The 18,547-nt window shown below is 41.1% G+C and overlaps 2 protein-coding genes across 2 annotated transcripts in view; one reads left to right on the top strand and one right to left on the bottom strand.

Annotated features, from left to right (window-relative positions):
• The window catches only part of pcdh12 (protocadherin 12), a 159,661-nt gene that overhangs the window by 44,863 nt on the left and 96,251 nt on the right, over positions 1 to 18,547 (top strand). The window lies entirely within an intron of this gene.
• LOC111967561 (gamma-aminobutyric acid receptor subunit alpha-2) overlaps positions 12,938 to 18,547 on the bottom strand; it is a 64,488-nt gene continuing 58,878 nt past the window's right edge. The window contains exon 11 of the mRNA XM_070444790.1: positions 12,938 to 13,036. Coding sequence (XP_070300891.1) covers positions 13,004 to 13,036 — 33 coding nt within the window. The 3' untranslated portion in view covers positions 12,938 to 13,003. The remainder of the gene's footprint in view (positions 13,037 to 18,547) is intronic.

Raw genomic sequence — 18,547 nt, 5'->3', positions numbered from 1 at the left:
GCAACCTTTGTGCACAGGAATCAACCTTTAAAGAGGAAAGTTGAAAATGAGACCAGAAGGTAACAGACAGGAGCGACAGACATTCAGTCACGTAGACATTCAGGAACAGGGGGCACAAGAGAGCGCGTCAGCAACAAGCTCCAACGAAAAGAACATTTCAGGGTCCTTATTAAAATTTGGCAACAACCGTAAGTTTACAAAAATATCAAATGAGTCCGGGGCACAACCGAGAGGAGCGACCACTAGGTAAATCTGGGTCACCAGATGGTCCCGTGTGGCTCAGTTGGTAGAGCATGGCGCTTGCAACGCCAGGGTTGTGGGTTCATTCCCCACGGGGGGACCAGGATGAATATGTATGAACTTTCCAATTTGTAAGTCGCTCTGGATAAGAGCGTCTGCTAAATGACTTAAATGTAAATGTCACCGTCCCAGAGCAAACTCTCCCCTTGAGAGCTTTCCTTCCCTAACCATCTGTAGCCGCTCTTGTTGCAACTTGATTTTTGCACGCTCCAAATCCTGTTTGAATGCCAATTCATTTTCATACTTTACACAATCGTGCTCTAGTTGTAACAGAAGCAGTTATTTCTGTTGTTCAAAAGACATAGCTCTAGGTCTAACAGATGGGGAGACGGCGAGTCCTCGGCAGAGGCTGCCCCAGTGGTAACTACAAGAATACCACTCCCCATCAGATTGGCTTTCAATATCAACATAACAGAATTTTAGACATTTCACTAATTTCAATCTTGTAGTGTTCAGCGATCTTCAACAGCTGTTCTTTAGTACACAATTCTAACAGTTCCTCTGATGGAAAGCGAATTAACTTGTCTACATTAGACGCCATAGTCACAAGTAAATACAAAAAGAAGTCTCGCTCTCCCCCTCTGCTGAGCACATCAGACCACAAGAGAAATGACAATCACACTGGGCACCACAGAAGAGAGCTGAGATATATATGGAGCTTCCCCAAAACCTACAATAACTCAACCCTAGTCTTCGTGCAGATTTGCGGTGGGTAATTACACAAGGTAGCCCGCTGGCAAGGAAACCCCCCGCTCCCAAAACACAGCAAGCTGGCAGATTCCCCCCAAGCCACGGATGTGCCCCCGAGACAACTGCTCAGTCAACGGACCATGCCCAACGTATTCCAAAGTGTAACACGTCGCTAAGCCTAACAGGGGGAAAAGAAAGGCTATAGCTCCGGGTAGCAAGTGTCACTACCCTACCCAAATCTCCCACTGAGGTACACAGCCAATTGTACTCACCTCCTCGGACCGATGTCCCAACAGCGAGTAGAGCAAGAGTCTCCAGCCTGGGCAGGGGCCTGGAAACTAACCAATGTACTCTCTCCAACGCAGCACACAACCAACTATCCAATGCAGTGGCAAGTTTACCAAACAAACAAAGGCGACCAACACTGGGCACCAAACATTACAACTCAAAAGCTGTAACAAAAGATGCAAACAAAGCACCTACAGAGTCCTCAAACATTAACTCCACATTTTCTCCCAAACACAACGCACATACTACTAAGCCCAATGACACTAGTATTAGTCCTTCATAATGCAACAAAGGGCTGTACGCCAAAATGTCCAGGAACCAACCTTATGATCCCGGACGAGCCGACACGTGTCACGAACCGGCTCGAAGTCTGTAACAAAAAAGGAGACAGTTAATATAAAAAATATATTAACTGAAATAAACTAAATACAATTAACAATGGTGTGTGTAGTCAGTAATCAGTAGTGTAAGTGAGTGGTTGAGTGCATAGATGTGATAATGAGGGGTGTTGAAAGGTGCCAAAGCAACCAAACCAACCCAGCCAACCCAGCCAGCCACAAAAATGCCACAACCAAAATCTAACCGTGTGTCTGCATGGAGAGAGTTTCCTCAATGAATGGGGAAGAGGAAAAGGTGTGTCCCATGTCGCTGACGATCCTCCCAGCTCCGTCCGCTGTTATCCTAATAAGGAAAACAAGAGCAAAGAGAAAGAATACGGCAGACAGAGTGGAAGGGTCGTCACAGCCGTGGTATAGTGGCCTTATACCACAAACCCCTGAGGTGCCTTATTGCTATTATATACTGGCTACCAACATAATTAGAACAGAAAAAATAAATGTTTTGTCATACCCGTGATAAACGGTCTGATATACCACGGCTGTCAGCCAATCAACATTCAGTGCTTGAACCATCCAGTTTATAAATTCTCCTTTATAGCCCAGGGCCTGATCTCACGCATCTATCTCACCCCATAGTCCATGTGCTTTGCCATTTCTCTTACTCCTGCTGGGTCGAGCCTCATTCAAGTGGGCACACACATTGAGAACATAGCAGACCAGGGGGAATATTGGCACAGTAGTGTATACTAGAGCTTGTGCTACATAACGGGGCGGGACATACCCTAGCACGTAGCGCGTTGGGCCAGTAACCGAAAGGTCGCTGGTTCAAAAACCCAAGCCGACAAGGTGAAAAATATGTCTGATGTGTCCACTTAACCAGTGTTGTAGTACTCGAGTCCGGTCTCAAAACCACATATTGAGTGTCTTGGTGTCATACAGTGAGGACTACTAATTTATTCCGGTGACCAGCGGTTCTACTAGACTTAGAACATCACATTTTTTTTTCTATTTAAAAAAAGTATGATTCTTCGAGTGAAAATCTGAAAAATCTATAGGAAAACTTCGCACAAGGTGCCTTTCCTTCGCTGGCTGGGCCGTTTGGGAACTTTTGGGCAAAATTTGAGTATACCTTCTCCAGTCACAACTACATCACTGCATAGCGCCGATGGAAAGACAGCAGTCATGCACAGCATGATGTTAAAGGATAAGCAGTCCATAAACTCAGACATAATAAGCCAGTAGGTCCCAATCATAAGAATACAAAAACACAACCATTAAGCATTTCTCAATTGAAATGTTACTTCCCATTGCAAAAAACCCCCCACGTTGTTTTCAATTTGCTCTGGTCTTGTGGTCTTTAATTTTCTCCAGGAGCCACGTACTACTATAGTTGACCCTGTAAAACAACTAATTTCACTGCACCTATCTGGTGTATTTGACAATGAAACATACAGTACCAGTCAAAAGTTTAGACACACCTACCCATTACAGGGTTTTCTTAATTATTATATATTTTTTTACATTGTAGAATAATATGTTAAGACATCAAAACTATGAAATAACACATATGGAATCATGTAGTAACCAACAAATCGAAATATATGTAATTTTTTGAGATTCTTCAATGTAGCCACCCTTTGCCTTTACAGCTTTGCACACTCTTGGCATTCTCTCAACCAGCTTCATGAAGTAGTCACCTGGAATACATTTCAATTAACAGGTGTGCTGTGTTTAAAGTTAATTTGTGAAATATCTTTCCTTCTTAATGTGTTTGAGCCAATCAGTTGTGTTGTGACAAGGTAGGGGTGTGTCGTGTCTCTAATATGATTAAATGAGATGACATGCTATTTTCAAATCGATTACTTAACATTTGATTAGTTGATTCAGTTAATCAGGCAATAACTAACTCATTAGGAATTCAGGGCACCACGGAAGCATTAGCTTATATAGAGCGGTTATCTCCCGAATCCACTCTTAAAGACCTGAAGATCTTTTATATCAAAAGCAGTCAATCATAAATTACTCTTTTTACCTTTTATCAGTCTCATCTGAATATCATAAAATTATTGGTTATCTGCACGAACCCTAGCATAAATTAGGAATCAGCGATATACAAACTGGCTGAATTATTTGTTTACTAACTAATCAAATCACAGAAATACATAGCAAACAAACAGTAGATATTATACATTGGCTTGCTAACAATGATACAAAGAAAAAGTCGCTAGCGGGCAAAACCGGTATGACGGCTTGGTAGACAAAAGAAAAGGGTTGTGCAGTTCAAGAGCGGGAAACTCATAGAGGATTACTACACTCATAGAAATTGCTAATACTTTACATGAACGACCGCTCATTCGAAAAGAAATTGCAATTTATATTTACGCCTGTAGGTCGTTATTGTCTTCTCTGTTGGGATCTGGTTCGTCTGCTGGAGAGAGTCGACAGAGTCTCTGGTTGCGTTTCCCCGCATATCAAAGTATTTTGTGGCTGTTAGAATGGATAGCTCAGAGTACCATTCAGAAATGTTCTCATAGAATAGTTGCTTTGGCGGTTGTCCATATTCTCGTCCTAGGTTTACGTAATTTCTAGCTGCAGACTAGTAATTATACGTGTAAGATTTGCTCTTATTCTGTAGGGATCGATAGTCTCAGAGTTGAACCATTTCCAGCCGTGTAGCCAATGCTCCACGTGGTATAGTCTTGTCCTTTGCTGGGGTTGTAGTTTAAACGTCACCCGGCATGTTTTGGTCTTAGAAATTGAACCATTTGCAACCTTAGCTTACACCGGGGTTTGCATGGTCTGGTGTGAATTACATCAGGAGATGGGTTTTATGCGTTTCAGTAGAAAAGGGCGGTCCATGACGTCAATGTAATGTCTATGCTCATGTGGGCGTGACCCTATGTACGAGTTGTCAGCGACCGTGTTGTTATGAGAATGGCTGTAACCTTTCAACCAAATCTCCTGGTGTTTGTGCTTCAAAACGCTCAGTGGCTGTCGAGGCCTGTCAGTCACCACAGATTCTGCATGTGGAAACGTCTTCACTACCTGCGAACTGAGACGAGGACATCTGTCTGTGATATCGCAAAGTGTTTCACCAGTGGGAGTCATCGGGTCAGTTGTGGGACTGACGCCATTAGTGTCATTGTAAGGGGTGACAGTCCCCCACAAAGCGGAAGATGTACAGTTGAAGTCGGAAGTTTACATACACTTAGGTTCGAGTCATGAAAACGTTTTTCGTTTTTCAACCACTCCACAAATTTCTTGTTAACAAATTATAGTTTTGGCAAGTCGGTTAGGACATCTACTTTGTGCATGACACAAGTCATTTTCCCAACAATTGTTTACAGACAGATTATGTCACTTATAATTCACTGTATCACAATTCCAGTGGGTCAGAAGTTTACATACACTAAATTGACTGTGCCTTTAAACAGCTTGGAAAATTCCAGAAAATTATGTCATGGCTTTAGAAGCTTCTGATGGGCTAATTGACATAATTTGAGTCAATTGGAGGTGTACCCGTGGATGTATTTCAAGGCCTACCTTCAAACTCAATGCCTCTTTGCTTGACATCATGGGACAATCAAAAGAAATCAGCCAAGACCTGAGAAAACAAATTGTAGATCTCCACAAGTTTGGTTCATCCTTGAGAGCAATTTCCAAACGCCTGAAGGTACCACGTTCATCTGTACAAACAATAGTACCCAAGTATAAACACCATGGGACCTGAAAAACTGAAAAAGCGTGTGCGAGCAAGGAAGCCTACAAACCTGACTCAGTTACACCAGCTCTGTCAGGAGGAATGGGCCAAAATTCACCCAACTTATTGTGCGGAGCTTGTGGAAGGCTACCCGAAACGTTTGACCCAAGTTAAACCATTTAAAGGCAATGCTACCAAATACTAATTGAGTGTATGTAAACTTCTGACCCACTGGGAATGTGATGAAAGAAACAAAAGCTTAAATAAATCATTCTCTCTACTATCATTCTGACATTTTACGTTCTTAAAATAAAGTGGTGATCCTAACTGACCTAAGACAGGGCATTTTTACTAGGATTAAATGTCAGGAATTGTGAAAAACTGAGTTTAAATGTATTTGGCTAAGGTGTATGTAAACTTCCGACTTCAACTGTATGTGGGAACTCCTTCAAGACTGTTAGAAAAGTATTCCAAGTGAAGCTGGTTGAGAGAATGCCAAGAGTGTGCAAAGCTGTCATCAAGGCAAAGGGTGGCTACTTTGAAGAATCTCAAATATAAAATAGATTTTCATTTGTTTAACACTTTTTTTGTTAAAACATTATTCCATATGTGTTATTTTATCGTTTTGATGTCTTCACTATTATTTTACAATGTAGAAAATAGTAAAAATAAAGAAACCCTTGAATGAGTAGCTGTGTCCAAACCTTCGACTGGAACTGTGGATATAAAACAGAAACGTCCCTTTTTCCGGACCCTCTTTCAAAGATAATTCGTAAAAATCCAAATAACTTCACAGAGAACTGTACTCTGGAGCGGGATTGATTTGGAGGTGGAGGGTTCGTCATGGTCTGGGGCGGTGTGTCACAGCATCATCGGACTGAGGTTGTTCTCATTGCAGGCAATCTCAACGCTGTGCATTACAGGGAAGGCATCCTCCTCCCTCATGTGGTACCCTTCCTGCAGGCTCATCCTGACATGACCCTCCAGCATGACAATTCCACCAGCCATACTGCTCGTTCTGTGCATGATTTCCTGCAATACAGGAATGTCAGTGTTCTGCCATGGCCAGCGAAGAGCTCAATCTCATTGAGCACGTCTGGGACCTGTTGGATCGGAGGGTGAGGCTAGGGCCAAATCCCCCCAGAAATGTCCGGGAAGGCATCCTCCTCCCTCATGTGGTACCCTTCCTGCAGGCTCATCCTGACATGACCCTCCAGCATGACAATTCCACCAGCCAAAGAGTGAGGTAACATCTCACAGCAAGAACTGGCAAATCTGGTGCAGTCCATGAGGAGGAGATGCATTGCAGTACTTAATGCAGCTGGTGGCCACACCAGATACTGTTACTTTTGATTTTGACCCCCTCTTTGTTCATGGACACATTATTCAATTTCTGTTAGTCACATGTTTGTGCAACTTATTCAGTTAATGTCTCAGTTGTTGAGTCTTGTTATGTTCATACAAATACATACACATGTTAAGTTTGCTGAAAATAAACGCAGTTGACAGTAAGAGGACGTTTCTTTTTTTGTTGAGTTTATATACTCTTTTATTTTTGTATGGCTAAAGTCAGCAACAACTATTTGTATTACCCAAACATTTTATATTTAAAGCCCTCTATGTGTTTGAGAGGTGAAAGCTGGTTCAAAAAAAGTAACTATTCCAACCAGTACAATGCTCCTTTGGAGAGAGCGAGAGAGAGAGATGTTTCAGAGAAGTGATTGCAGGGTCCTGAAACTGCCTAATGTTTTGAATAAATACCATTAGTTTCCCAGCCAACAAGTGTTTTCTTCCTTATCCCCTGACATTTGAACCCGGCTGGCCAGTGCCTAAAATCTTAAATTCAATCCCTGGTTCCATCCCTATTTGAGCCTTTGATGATTGCCTTGTTGAACAGCAGTGTACTACTATCGATCATTTCCAGCAATCAATTGTCTTACATAACTAATATCAAGCCATACTGGTATTACTCATACATAGTATTTTACATTTATGTAACCTAAGCATTAGATCCCACTGTAGCATCTAGTTTCACACGATGTGGTGATTCAGTCATCATCTGATCTCATCATATCAGTTTACCACAAGCAGATGTTGATAGTCATAGGTTCATTCTAATTATAGCCAGAAGACAATATTCTATCTAATCTGCATTGCTAGTTGAGCATTGCATGAAGAATTCATGATGCATACTTCAGTTTTACAACGAGGGTTCTATTTTTAGCTCAGGAGATACAGTAGTTGCCTCATTTGGAAGGATAATCAAAGCCATGATGATATTGGCTAGAAAACATGACATTTTCTTGGATATAAAGTCTTTGCCTTTGAATGGGAGAACTGGGATGTTACAAAAAGATGCAAAATCAATGAAAGACTTGTGTAGTTGCCTGTCTGGCATGAAATGGTAGCAATTATGCCATAGCGGTGTGCTTCTTTCCAAATTTGAGCTTTTTACATCTAACAGAATTTGATGTGTGTCGTGTTGAGGCAAATGCATGTCATTAACACAATGCTGTGGATGGAAAGCTGCGTGTCCACAGTAGTCATACATTGGCATGGCGAGCTGTGACAGTGCTCTGTAATGACATTTTAATTAAAGCTGTAATGAATACTGATGGTCGCGGCTGACAGTGGATAACCGACACTGCTATCCAGAGACAGATCTTTGTCAAGATTACAGCACCCCCATTCCATTACATCTCATTTTGAGCTATCCGCCATTTCTAATCCGGACTCTATCTAATAAACTGTGGATAAGACATCTGCAGAAGAAAGAAAGTAATATAAGGGATGTGAATAGAAGTATAGAAGACAACTGGAAATTGTTGTATTTCAGCAGATGACAGAGTGTGTTTTATCTATCTATAGGTCGACTGTGGTATTCTGAGCACACATGGGATTTAGCCTACAGTTGGTTAAAAACTTCAAACTCAGGCTAGAGATCAAGATGTTCATTTCCTCTCCAGCTTACTAAAAGGGCAATGCGCACACAGCTACTATTTGATTTCTGCCAAGTAGACCATGAAGTAATCTCTCTCCTCCAATTTCTGGAATGTATAGGCTCTGTATAATCACATTTATTGGAAGAAAAATAATAGTCTTGATTACAGGTTCCTGTTACCGGCGTCAACACAGCTGCGGATTAGATCTGGCTCTGTTGAGTGTGCACACCGTCTGCTGTTCATCTCTCAGTAATTGCTCAAGGGGAAACGTGCAGCTACAGACTGTGGTGTGACTGACAAGTTAAGAGGCAGAATGCTTCTTGCTTCATGACCCGTGCTGCTAAACATCTGCCACCATTGCACTATTGAAATATACATTAAAGAGTTTTTGTCAAATGCTCTAGTTATTCCACACAAGACTGACCCACATAGGGAATTTCAGCTCTTAATAATGGATGGTTTCTTCTAATTATAAACTAAATTCAAGAGATATTCTATATCTAGGTCTACAAGTTCTCACTTATCATCCACTGGCAAAAAGAATCGTGACCACGTAGCTCTGACTGGTGGGTTTCACCTCAGCTTCCTTCCTGAGAGAGTGACTGTAGGTCCTTCTGAGTGACTGGAGCTCTTCCAAAGTGAAGTTGCACACTGTACTGTTGGCATGGCAACTGCCAGGCTTGTCAGTGACATGACTAGAATTACCCCTGTGGTTTACTAACATGAGTTTTGGTTTTCTGTTCTAAGGGTTACTAAAACCCAAATAGGATAGAATATAACATGTTTTGTGTGAGGAACTTCTACAAATCAACATACAATCAACAAATACAGTTGAAGTCGGAAGTTTACATACACCTTAGCCAAATACATTTAAACTCAGTTTTTCTCAATTCCTGACATTTAATCCCAGGAAAGATGCCCTGTTTTAGGTCAGTTAGGATCACCACTTAATTTTAAGAATGTGAAATGTCAGAATAATAGTAGAGAGAATGATTTATTTCAGCTTTTATTTCTTTCAACACATTCCCAGTGGGTCAGAAGTTTACATACACTCAATTAGTATTTGCTAGCATTGCCTTTAAATGGTTTAACTTGGGTCAAACGTGTCGGGTAGCCTTCCACAAGTTTCCCACAATAAGTTTGGTGAATTTTGGCCCATTCCTCCTGACAGAGCTGGTGTAACTGAGTCAGGTTTTGTAGGCTTCCTTGCTCGCACACGCTTTTTCAGTTCTGCCCACAAATTTTCTATAGGATTGAGGTCAGGGATTTGTGATGGCCACTCCAATACCTTGACTTTGCCACATCTTTGGAAGTATGCTTGGGGTCATTGTCCATTTGGAAGACCCATTTGCGACTCGTTTTATTGTGGATATAGATACTTTTGTACCTGTTTCCTCCAGCATCTTCACCAGGTCCTTTGCTGTTGTTCTTGGATTGATTTGCACTTTTCGCACCAAAGTACGTTCATCTCTAGGAGACAGAACGCATCTCCTTCCTGAGTGGTGTGACGACTGCGTGGTCCCATGGTGTTAATACTTGCGTACTATTGTTTGTACAGATGAACGTGGTACCTTCAGGCGTTTGGAAATTGCTCCCAAGGATGAACCAGACTTGTGGAGGTCTACAATTTGTTTTCTGAGGGCTGAGTTCTTTTGATTTTCCCATGATGTCCAGCAAAGAGGCACTGAGTTTGAAGGTAGGCCTTGAAATACATCCACAGGTACATCTCCAATTGACTCAAATTATGTCAATTAGCCCATCAGAAGCTTCTAAAGCCATGACATAATTTTCTGGAATTTTCCAAGCTGTTTAATTAAAGGCACAGTCAACTTAGTGTATGTAAACTTCTGACCCACTGGAATTGTGATACGATGAATTATAAGTGAAACAATCTGTCTAAACAATTGTTGGAAAAATGACTTGTGTCATGCACAAAGTAGATGTCCTAACCGACTTGCCAAAACTATAGTTTGTTAACAAGAAATTTGTGGAGTGGTTGTAAAACGAGTTCTAGTGACTCCAACCTAAGTGTTTATTTAAACTTCCGATTTCAACTGTTCATATGCATATATCTATGTAGGCCTACTGATTATGGTTTAGGGAAAGGGAAAGTGGGATACCTAGTCAGTTGTCCAACTGAATGTTTTCAACTGAAATGTGTCTTCTGCTTTTAACCAAACCCCTCTGAATCAGAGAGGTGCGAGGGGCTGTCTCAATCGACATCCACGTCTTCGGCGCCCGGGGAACAGTAGGTTAACTCAAAGAACTTAAGATAAGTATGATCATATTCACTAGAATAGGAATTTTAAAGCACTGACCACTTTGAAGTCACCTGTCACATCAGTCCCGAATCTCAAACTCCATTAAGAACCAGAGTATGATATGGAGTATGTTGGACACCTGGCATCGGCAGGGAAATGGCCTCTGCTAGGATCCTGTTTGGCTCTTGTCAGACAGCTGAGCATAGGCCATCTGGACTGGCGTGGGCTTCAGAGCTAGGCCCATATGGACAGATCATGCCATCCATGCAAGATGCCAAGTCCAAAGGCATTTCAGCGATCATAATCTCTTATGACCTTGGTCTTTCAAATTTGACGAAGATCGGGCCATATTTACTTTTTCCTTTGTAAAGGAATAGTTACATTTAAAATGATCCATCATTTTCATACATTAGCAGTCGCACTGTCCTGTAATATTGCATTATTGTGCTGGTTAAAAAAAAATGGCTACCACAATTACCAAACAACAGCAATACAGTTAACTCTCAACAATAAGTGACTGAATGTGAATGAAATGATACCGTTTGCACATGAAATGTGACCCATTTCAGTCTTGTCTTACAGCTATTTCAGACATTGAGGGATGCATACAGAGCTCAGAAAGTTTATTTACCCTTACAGCGACCACTATCAATATCTACTTGCATGATGAGAACCAACTGCTTTGGTGTAGCAGACCTCGGCGGTCCTCTGCTCAGAACAACTTATTATGGTCACTGGTCAGTGACACAGTACTAAACTTGGCAAGGGTTGCTTTGCTCTGTAATTATAAACGCATCATCTAACATCCATAGTGTAACATCCTAAGTATGGGTCAGAGTATTCATTTTCTACACTCTGCTGCTCCTCAAGGGCACATTTTGTACATTGCAAAGATTGCAGAGAGTATCATGATGTCTTAAAAATGTCAGATGAATATGAGTGATAAGAGGGTATTCGTTTTTGCTGAGACATGGTGCCATGTTTATAATTTCGTGGCATGGATACTCTTTGTCCAGACAAGGTCTTCTTAATTGTTCATATTCTTAGCCTTTGTACCATCATGGGAAGCTTAGCTGTTAAAAAATGAAAATCCCTTCTTTCTATGGTTACCAAGGAAACTGTTTACAGATGCTATTTTCTCCTCAAACATTTTTTCATAGAAAACACAGATTCAGAGTGCAGTGAATAAGCAAGCAAAACCACACTGATTTGATTAATAGTCTTACAAATCCATATAATGCTATTTTATAATAACAGTCAATTGAAACATTGTATGATCTTATTTCCCCTCAACCATACACAGAGTTTGCAAAACATTAGGAACACCTGCTCTTTCCATGACATACCAGGTGAATCCAGGTGAAAGCCATTATCCCTTATTGATGTCACTTGTTAATTCCACTTCAATCGGTGTAGATGAAGGGGAGGATACAGGTTAATTTAGGATTTTTAAGCCTTGAGTCAATTGAGACATGGATTGTGTATGTGTGCCATTCAGAGGGTGAACGGGCAAGACAAAATATTTAAGTGCCTTTGAACGGGGTATGGTAGCAGGTGCTAGGCTCACCCGTTTGAGTGTGAAAAGAACTGCAACGCTGCTGGGTTTTTCACGCTCATCAGTTTCCCCTGTGTATCAGGAATGGTCCACCACTCAAAGGACAGTGTATAGTTCAATGAGGTACATTTTTTGTGCCTTTTTATAATGTTTACAAAAGGTGAAAATCAGTGACGGCAAGAAATACCTATCCATGTTTACCTTTTTACAGAGTTGGTTCTAGCTAGCATGTCACTGAAAAGTGTAGGTATAACTATGTGTTATTATCGTAAGTTAATTCCTATGGAAGTGCACCACCCAAGGAATGTCACACTGACAGTAAAGGGTCATATTTAAATGAGGAAGTGCCACAGCACGATAGATGGGAAGTGTTAACATCATCTTTGATCAGAGTCCATGTCCACATTGAGAGATTGAGGAGCGCCCTATTTTTAGGTCTTTTTCAGCCGAGACCTTTGACGTCACCTTTTATGACATCTGTTTAGCCTAGCTAAAAGATTGTAATGGCTAATATGATGCTCCATTAGCCGTTACAGGATAGGTAGGCGAGGCGTCGTACTCATAGGGGGCACAGGTGCATGTGCCCCTCAGATTTTGTCCTCTAAAAAAAGTAATATACAGTATATATATATATATATATATATATATATATATATAACTTTTGACTGGTACTGTATATATATATAATTTTGGACACACCTACTCATTCAAGGTTTTAAATTTTTTATAAAAAAACAACTATTTTCTACAGTGGAATGCAGTCTTAAAGGAGTATGCTGAGCATATGCTGAGCACTTGTTGGCTGCTTTTCCTTCACACTGCGGTCCAACTCACCCCAAACCATCTCAATTGGGTTGAGGTCGGGTGATTGTGGAGGCCAGGTCATCTGATGCAGCACCCCATCACTCTCCTTCTTGGTCAAATAGCCCTTACACAGCCTGGAGGTGGGTTGGGTCATTGTCCTGTTGAAAAAACAAATGATAGTCCCACTAAGAGCAAACCAGATGGGATGGCGTATCGCTGCAGAATACTGTGGTAGCCATGTTGGTTAAGTGTTCCTTGAGTTCTAAATAAATCACCAATAGTGTCACCACCAAAGCACCTCCACACCATCACACCTCTTCCTCCATGCTTCACGGTGGGAACCACACATGCTGAGATCATCCGTTAACCTACTCTGCGTCTCACAAAGACACAGCGGTTGGAACAGATTTCCACTGGTCTAATGTCCATTGCTCGTGTTTCTTTGCCCAAGAAAATCTCTTCTTCTTATCGGTGTCCTTTAGTAGTGGTTTCTTTGCAGCAATTCGACCAGGAAGGCCTGATTCACGCAGTCTCATCTGAACAGTTAATGTTGAGATGTGTCTGTTACTTTAACTCTGTGAAGCATTTACTTGGGCTGCAATCTGAAGTGCCGTTAATTCTAACACAACTGATTGGCTGAACGCAATAAGAAGGAAAGAAATTCCACAAATTGAACTATTAAGAAGGCACACCTGTTAATTGAAATGCATTCCAGGTGACTTCCTCATGAAGCTGGTTGAGAATGCCAGAAGTGTGCAAAGCTGTCATCAAGGCGAAGGGTGGCTACTTTGAAAAATCTCAAATATAAAATATCCTTTGATTTGTTTAACACTTTTTTTTAGTTACTACACGATTCCATATGTGTTTTTTATTCTATTATTCTACAATGTAGAAAATAGTAAAAATAAAGAAAAACCCTTGAATGAGTAGGTGTTCTAAAACTTTTGACCTGTAGTGTATATATATGCATGTCTACATGTGTATGTGCTGTATTATTTAATGTTGTTTCGCTGTAATACTACTAGCTACCTAGCAATTTTATGAAGTAGCCTTTAGCTAGGCCATATAGGTTCCCAATCTCCCAACTTCTTAACTAACTACAAAGATGCCATTTCAGGCTATCAATGAAGTTAGAGTAGCTAGCTTGATTATTTTAGCTGACATGTCTGCTGGCATGTTTTGGTAGACTTTAGAAAAGCAACTAATATCTAAATGTACTAAATAAGACTCACATTTCTTTAACTCTTAAGGATTAGCACCTTTTTTTCAATTTTCACCTGAAATGACACACCCACATCTAACTGGCTTTAGCTCAGGCCCTGAAGCAATGATATGCATATTATTGGTACCATTTGAAAGGAAACACTTTTGAGTTTATGGAAATGTGAAAGGGATGTCATAGAATATAACACAATAGATCTGGTAAAAGATAATACAAAGAAAAAACCAACCATTATTTTGTATTTGTTTTTGTACCATCATCTTTGAAATGCAAGAGAAAGACCGTAATATATTATTCCAGCCCAGGTGCAATATAGATTTTGGCCACTATATGGCATCAGTGTATATGCAAAGTTTTAGACTGATCCAATGAATCATTTCATTTCTGTAAAAACGTTATATCAAGACTGCCCAAATGTGCCTAATTTGTTTATTAATAATTGTTCATGTTAAAAATTGTGCACACTCCTGAAACAATAGTATGGTATTCTTTCACTGTAATAGCTACTGTAAATTGGACAGTGCAGGTAGCTTTCTGCCAATATCAGATATGTCTATGTCCTGGGAAATGTTCTTGTTACTTACAACCTCTTGCTAATTGCATTAGCCTACGTTAGCTCAACCGTCCTGTGGAAGGGACACCGATCCCAAAGAAGAATATTTTACCCAGATTTTAACAGAGATGCAGAGAAACAAAATTAAACACCATTCAGTAGGATACAGACAGCTCAGGGGGAATCCTTAGACATGCAGAAAAATGGAAAACAACTTTATTTACGTAGAATTAAGCATATTGACTATGGCTCTAAATTGCAGGAAAAAGCTGTTTCATGTGTTTGAAAAATGCTAAATTCTCCAACCCCCCAAGTCATCCTCATGTACTTGTGCCTCTCAGATTGTTGGGGTGCATGACGCCCCTGATAGGTAAGCCTACTGTTTGTCGTAGCACAAATAATTTTCGATCAACCTTAATTTGGCGATGAATTTCAAAAAATGTATTTATTTTAATAACAGAGCCTTTTCTAAATTCAAATGGACCAGCTGCAGCTGGACACTGACATTTTAGAAGATCCATCTATGGCCGAATCGAGAACGAAGATAGTATCGCCAAGTTAAGGTTGTGTGGAGAGCAGTCTGCCTCAGAAATTCAATGTCTTTCCGGATATTGATATAAAATAAATATATATATTATTTAACTAGGCAAGTTAAGAACACATTCGTATTTTACAATGACGGCCTACCCCGGCCAAACCCTAACCCGTACAACGCTGGGCCAATTGTGCGCCACCCTATGGGACTCCAGATCACAGCAGGCTGTGATACAGCCCAGTATCGAACCAGGGTCTGTAATGATGTCACTAGTACTAAGATGCAATGCCTTAGACCACTGCGCCACTCAGAGCCTGTGATATGAAGTCAGGACTTTTTTTGTCATTTCAAAGTCAAAGATACTACTACACCAAGAAATAGGTGAAAATGTCACCCTGAAGTTGCAATGTCATAGCTTTTTTATCATTATCCAAACTTTGGTAAATCATTCCTTAACGATTTTAGAAATGAAATGTCAAATGTCGAAGAGCAATTCTAGAAATGACATCTATTGTAATGAAATTCAGGAAAATAAAACATTTCATGAACATTTTTGTAAAACTTTCACCTACATGGAGGGCATCAAATGAACAAACCCAGTGGTGATTTGCATGATGGGAGAAACGGGTACTTCTAGAGAATCCCATCGAGCCACCAGGAGTCACTGAGGGCGGTAGCATGGGAGTATGACAATGAGAACCTGTCACTCATGATGACGCTTGGGGGCTGTCACGTGCTAGGGGTCAGCTTCGTCTCACCAACGTCTCTACTGAAGGGGAGAGCCAGATGGGTAGGCAGCCACTGAGTGACAGTGTGCATCGGTAATCATATTCATCCCGACAAGAGCATCTTCTGAAAGATGACGAGGAATCCACCAGTATTCTCCATGGAACACACCTTAGTCACTGTGGTAAGGTTTATCCGGTGCGAAGGACAGCCTTTTCCGAAAGTCTTAAGGGTGCCACTATGCAGCATATAATTGACGAATTCAGGATTGCGCTGGATAAATTACTGGTATTAGTACACTTGATAGGGGAGAGAAGGGTCTTGTTGGGTTAAGTTTGAGTACTTTCTATGTGTTATTTCAAAGAGTCCCTCCCTTTTTAAGGTGGTTAAGGGGTGCTATTTAGGAACTTTTGTCTTTAGGCCAGATTGAGGTGGATAGTCAATCAATTTGTAACTCTTCTCCTGACATTGTAGATGTGGAAGTTCATTTTTTGCCTAAATCTGTAAACATGGGCACCCTCATAGATATCATCCTAACCAACCTGCCCTCCAAATACACCTCTGCTGTCTTCAATCAGGATCTCAGCGATCACTGCCTCATTGCCTGCGTCCGTAATGGGTCTGCGGTCAAACGACCACCCCTCATCACTGTCAAACGCTCCCTAAAACACTAATCGACCTGGCCCGGGTATCCTGGAAGGATATTGACCTCATTCCGTCAGTAGAGGATGCCTAGTTATTCTTTAAAAGTGCTTTCCTCAACATCTTAAATAAGCATGCCCCATTCAAAAAATGTAGAACCAGGAACAGATATAGCCCTTGGTTCACTCCAGACCTGACTGCCCTTGACCAGCACAAAAAATCCTGTGGCGTACTGCATTAGCATCGAATAGCCCCCGCGATATGCAACTTTTCATGGAAGTTAGGAACCAATATACACAGGCAGTTAGGAAAGCAAAGGCTAGCTTTTTCAAACAGAACTTTGCATCCTGTAGCACAAACTCCAAAAAGTTCTGGGACACTAAAGTCCATGGAGAATAAGAGCACCTCCTCCCAGGTTCCCACTGTCACCACCGATAAATCCACGATAATTAAGGATTTCAATAAGCATTTTTCTACGGCTGGCCATGCTTTCCACCTGGCTACCCCTACCCCGGTCAACAGCCCTGTACCCCCCACAGCAACTTGTCCAAGCCTCCCCCATTTCTCCTTCACTGAAATCCAGATAGCCAATGTTCTGAAAGGGCTGCAAAGGTCCTGGGTGCTCTGGAGCAGGTTTTCATCAAGGATCTCTCTGTACTTTGCTCCATTCATCTTTAACTCGATCCTAACTAGTCTCCCAGTCCCTGCCACTGAAAATCGTCCCCACAGCATGATGCTGCCACCACCATGCTTCACCGTAGGGATGATGCCAGGTTTCCTCCAGACGTGACGCTTGGCATTCAGGCCAAAGAGTTCAATCTTGGTTTCATCAGACCAGAGAATCTTGTTTCTCAAGATCTAAGAGTCATTAGGTGCCTTTTGGCAAACTCCAAGCGGGATGTGGCTCCCGTCTGGCCACTCTAACATAAAGGCCTGATTGGTGGAGTGCTTCAGCGGTGTTTGTCCTTCTGGAAGGTTCTCCCATCTCCATAGAAGAACTCTGGAGCTCTATCAGAGTGACCATCAGGTTCTTGGTCACCTTCCTGACCAAGGCCCTTCTCCCCTGACTGCTCAATTTGGCCAGGTGGCCAGCTCTAGGAAGGTTCCAAACTTCTTCCATTTAATAATGATGTAGGGCACTGTAATCTTGTGGACCTTCAATGCTGCAGAAATGTTTTGGTACCCTTTCCCAGATCTGTGCCTCGACACAATCCTGTCTCGGAGCTCTACAGACAATTATTTCGACCTCATGGCTTGTTTTTTTGCTCTGACATGCACTGTCAACTGTGGGGCCTTATATAGATAGGCGTGAGCCTTTCAAGATCTTGTCCAATCTATGTAATTTAACACAGATGAACTCCAATCAAGTTGTAGAAACATCTCATGGATGATCAATGGAAACAGGATGAATCTGAGCTCAATTTCGAGTCTCATAGCAAAGGGTCTGAATAATTGTGTAAATAAGGTTTTTCTGTTGTAATACATTTTTCAAAATTGTCAAAAAAACTGTTTTCGATTTGTCATTATGGTGTATTGTGTGTAGATGGATGGGGACATTTTTTATTTAATCAATTTTAGAACAAGACTGTAACAAAATGTGGAAAAAGTCAAGGGGTCTGAATACTTTCCGAATGTATTGTATGTCATGTGAACCTAAAATATGGTAGCCCTTGTTTGGTAACAGTGATCACAAAGGTTATAACTCTCCTATTGTGTTGTAGGAGCATGGGAAGGAGAAGATCAGCATAGTGAACCCAGCCCAGTTCTCGGACAGGTATGTGGAGACTGAGAACCTGAATCACATGGTGATGGGATTATCTTCTTACTTACGTAAATAAGGTATTTTATTTTTAGTTATTTATTTATCAATTTGCTACAATTGGTTATTGTGTGTAGATTGATGAGGATCACACAAATGTTCCATTTGCAGAAAAAGCTTATTTTTCAAAAATGTTCTGCAATAATTTGTTTACATCCCTGTTAGTGAGTAT

This window comes from Salvelinus sp. IW2-2015, linkage group LG8 (genome assembly GCF_002910315.2).
Source record: "Salvelinus sp. IW2-2015 linkage group LG8, ASM291031v2, whole genome shotgun sequence".
NCBI lineage: Eukaryota > Metazoa > Chordata > Actinopteri > Salmoniformes > Salmonidae > Salvelinus > Salvelinus sp. IW2-2015.
The sequence above is the reverse complement of the archived record's forward strand: the minus strand, read 5'-3'. Positions and strand labels throughout refer to the sequence as shown.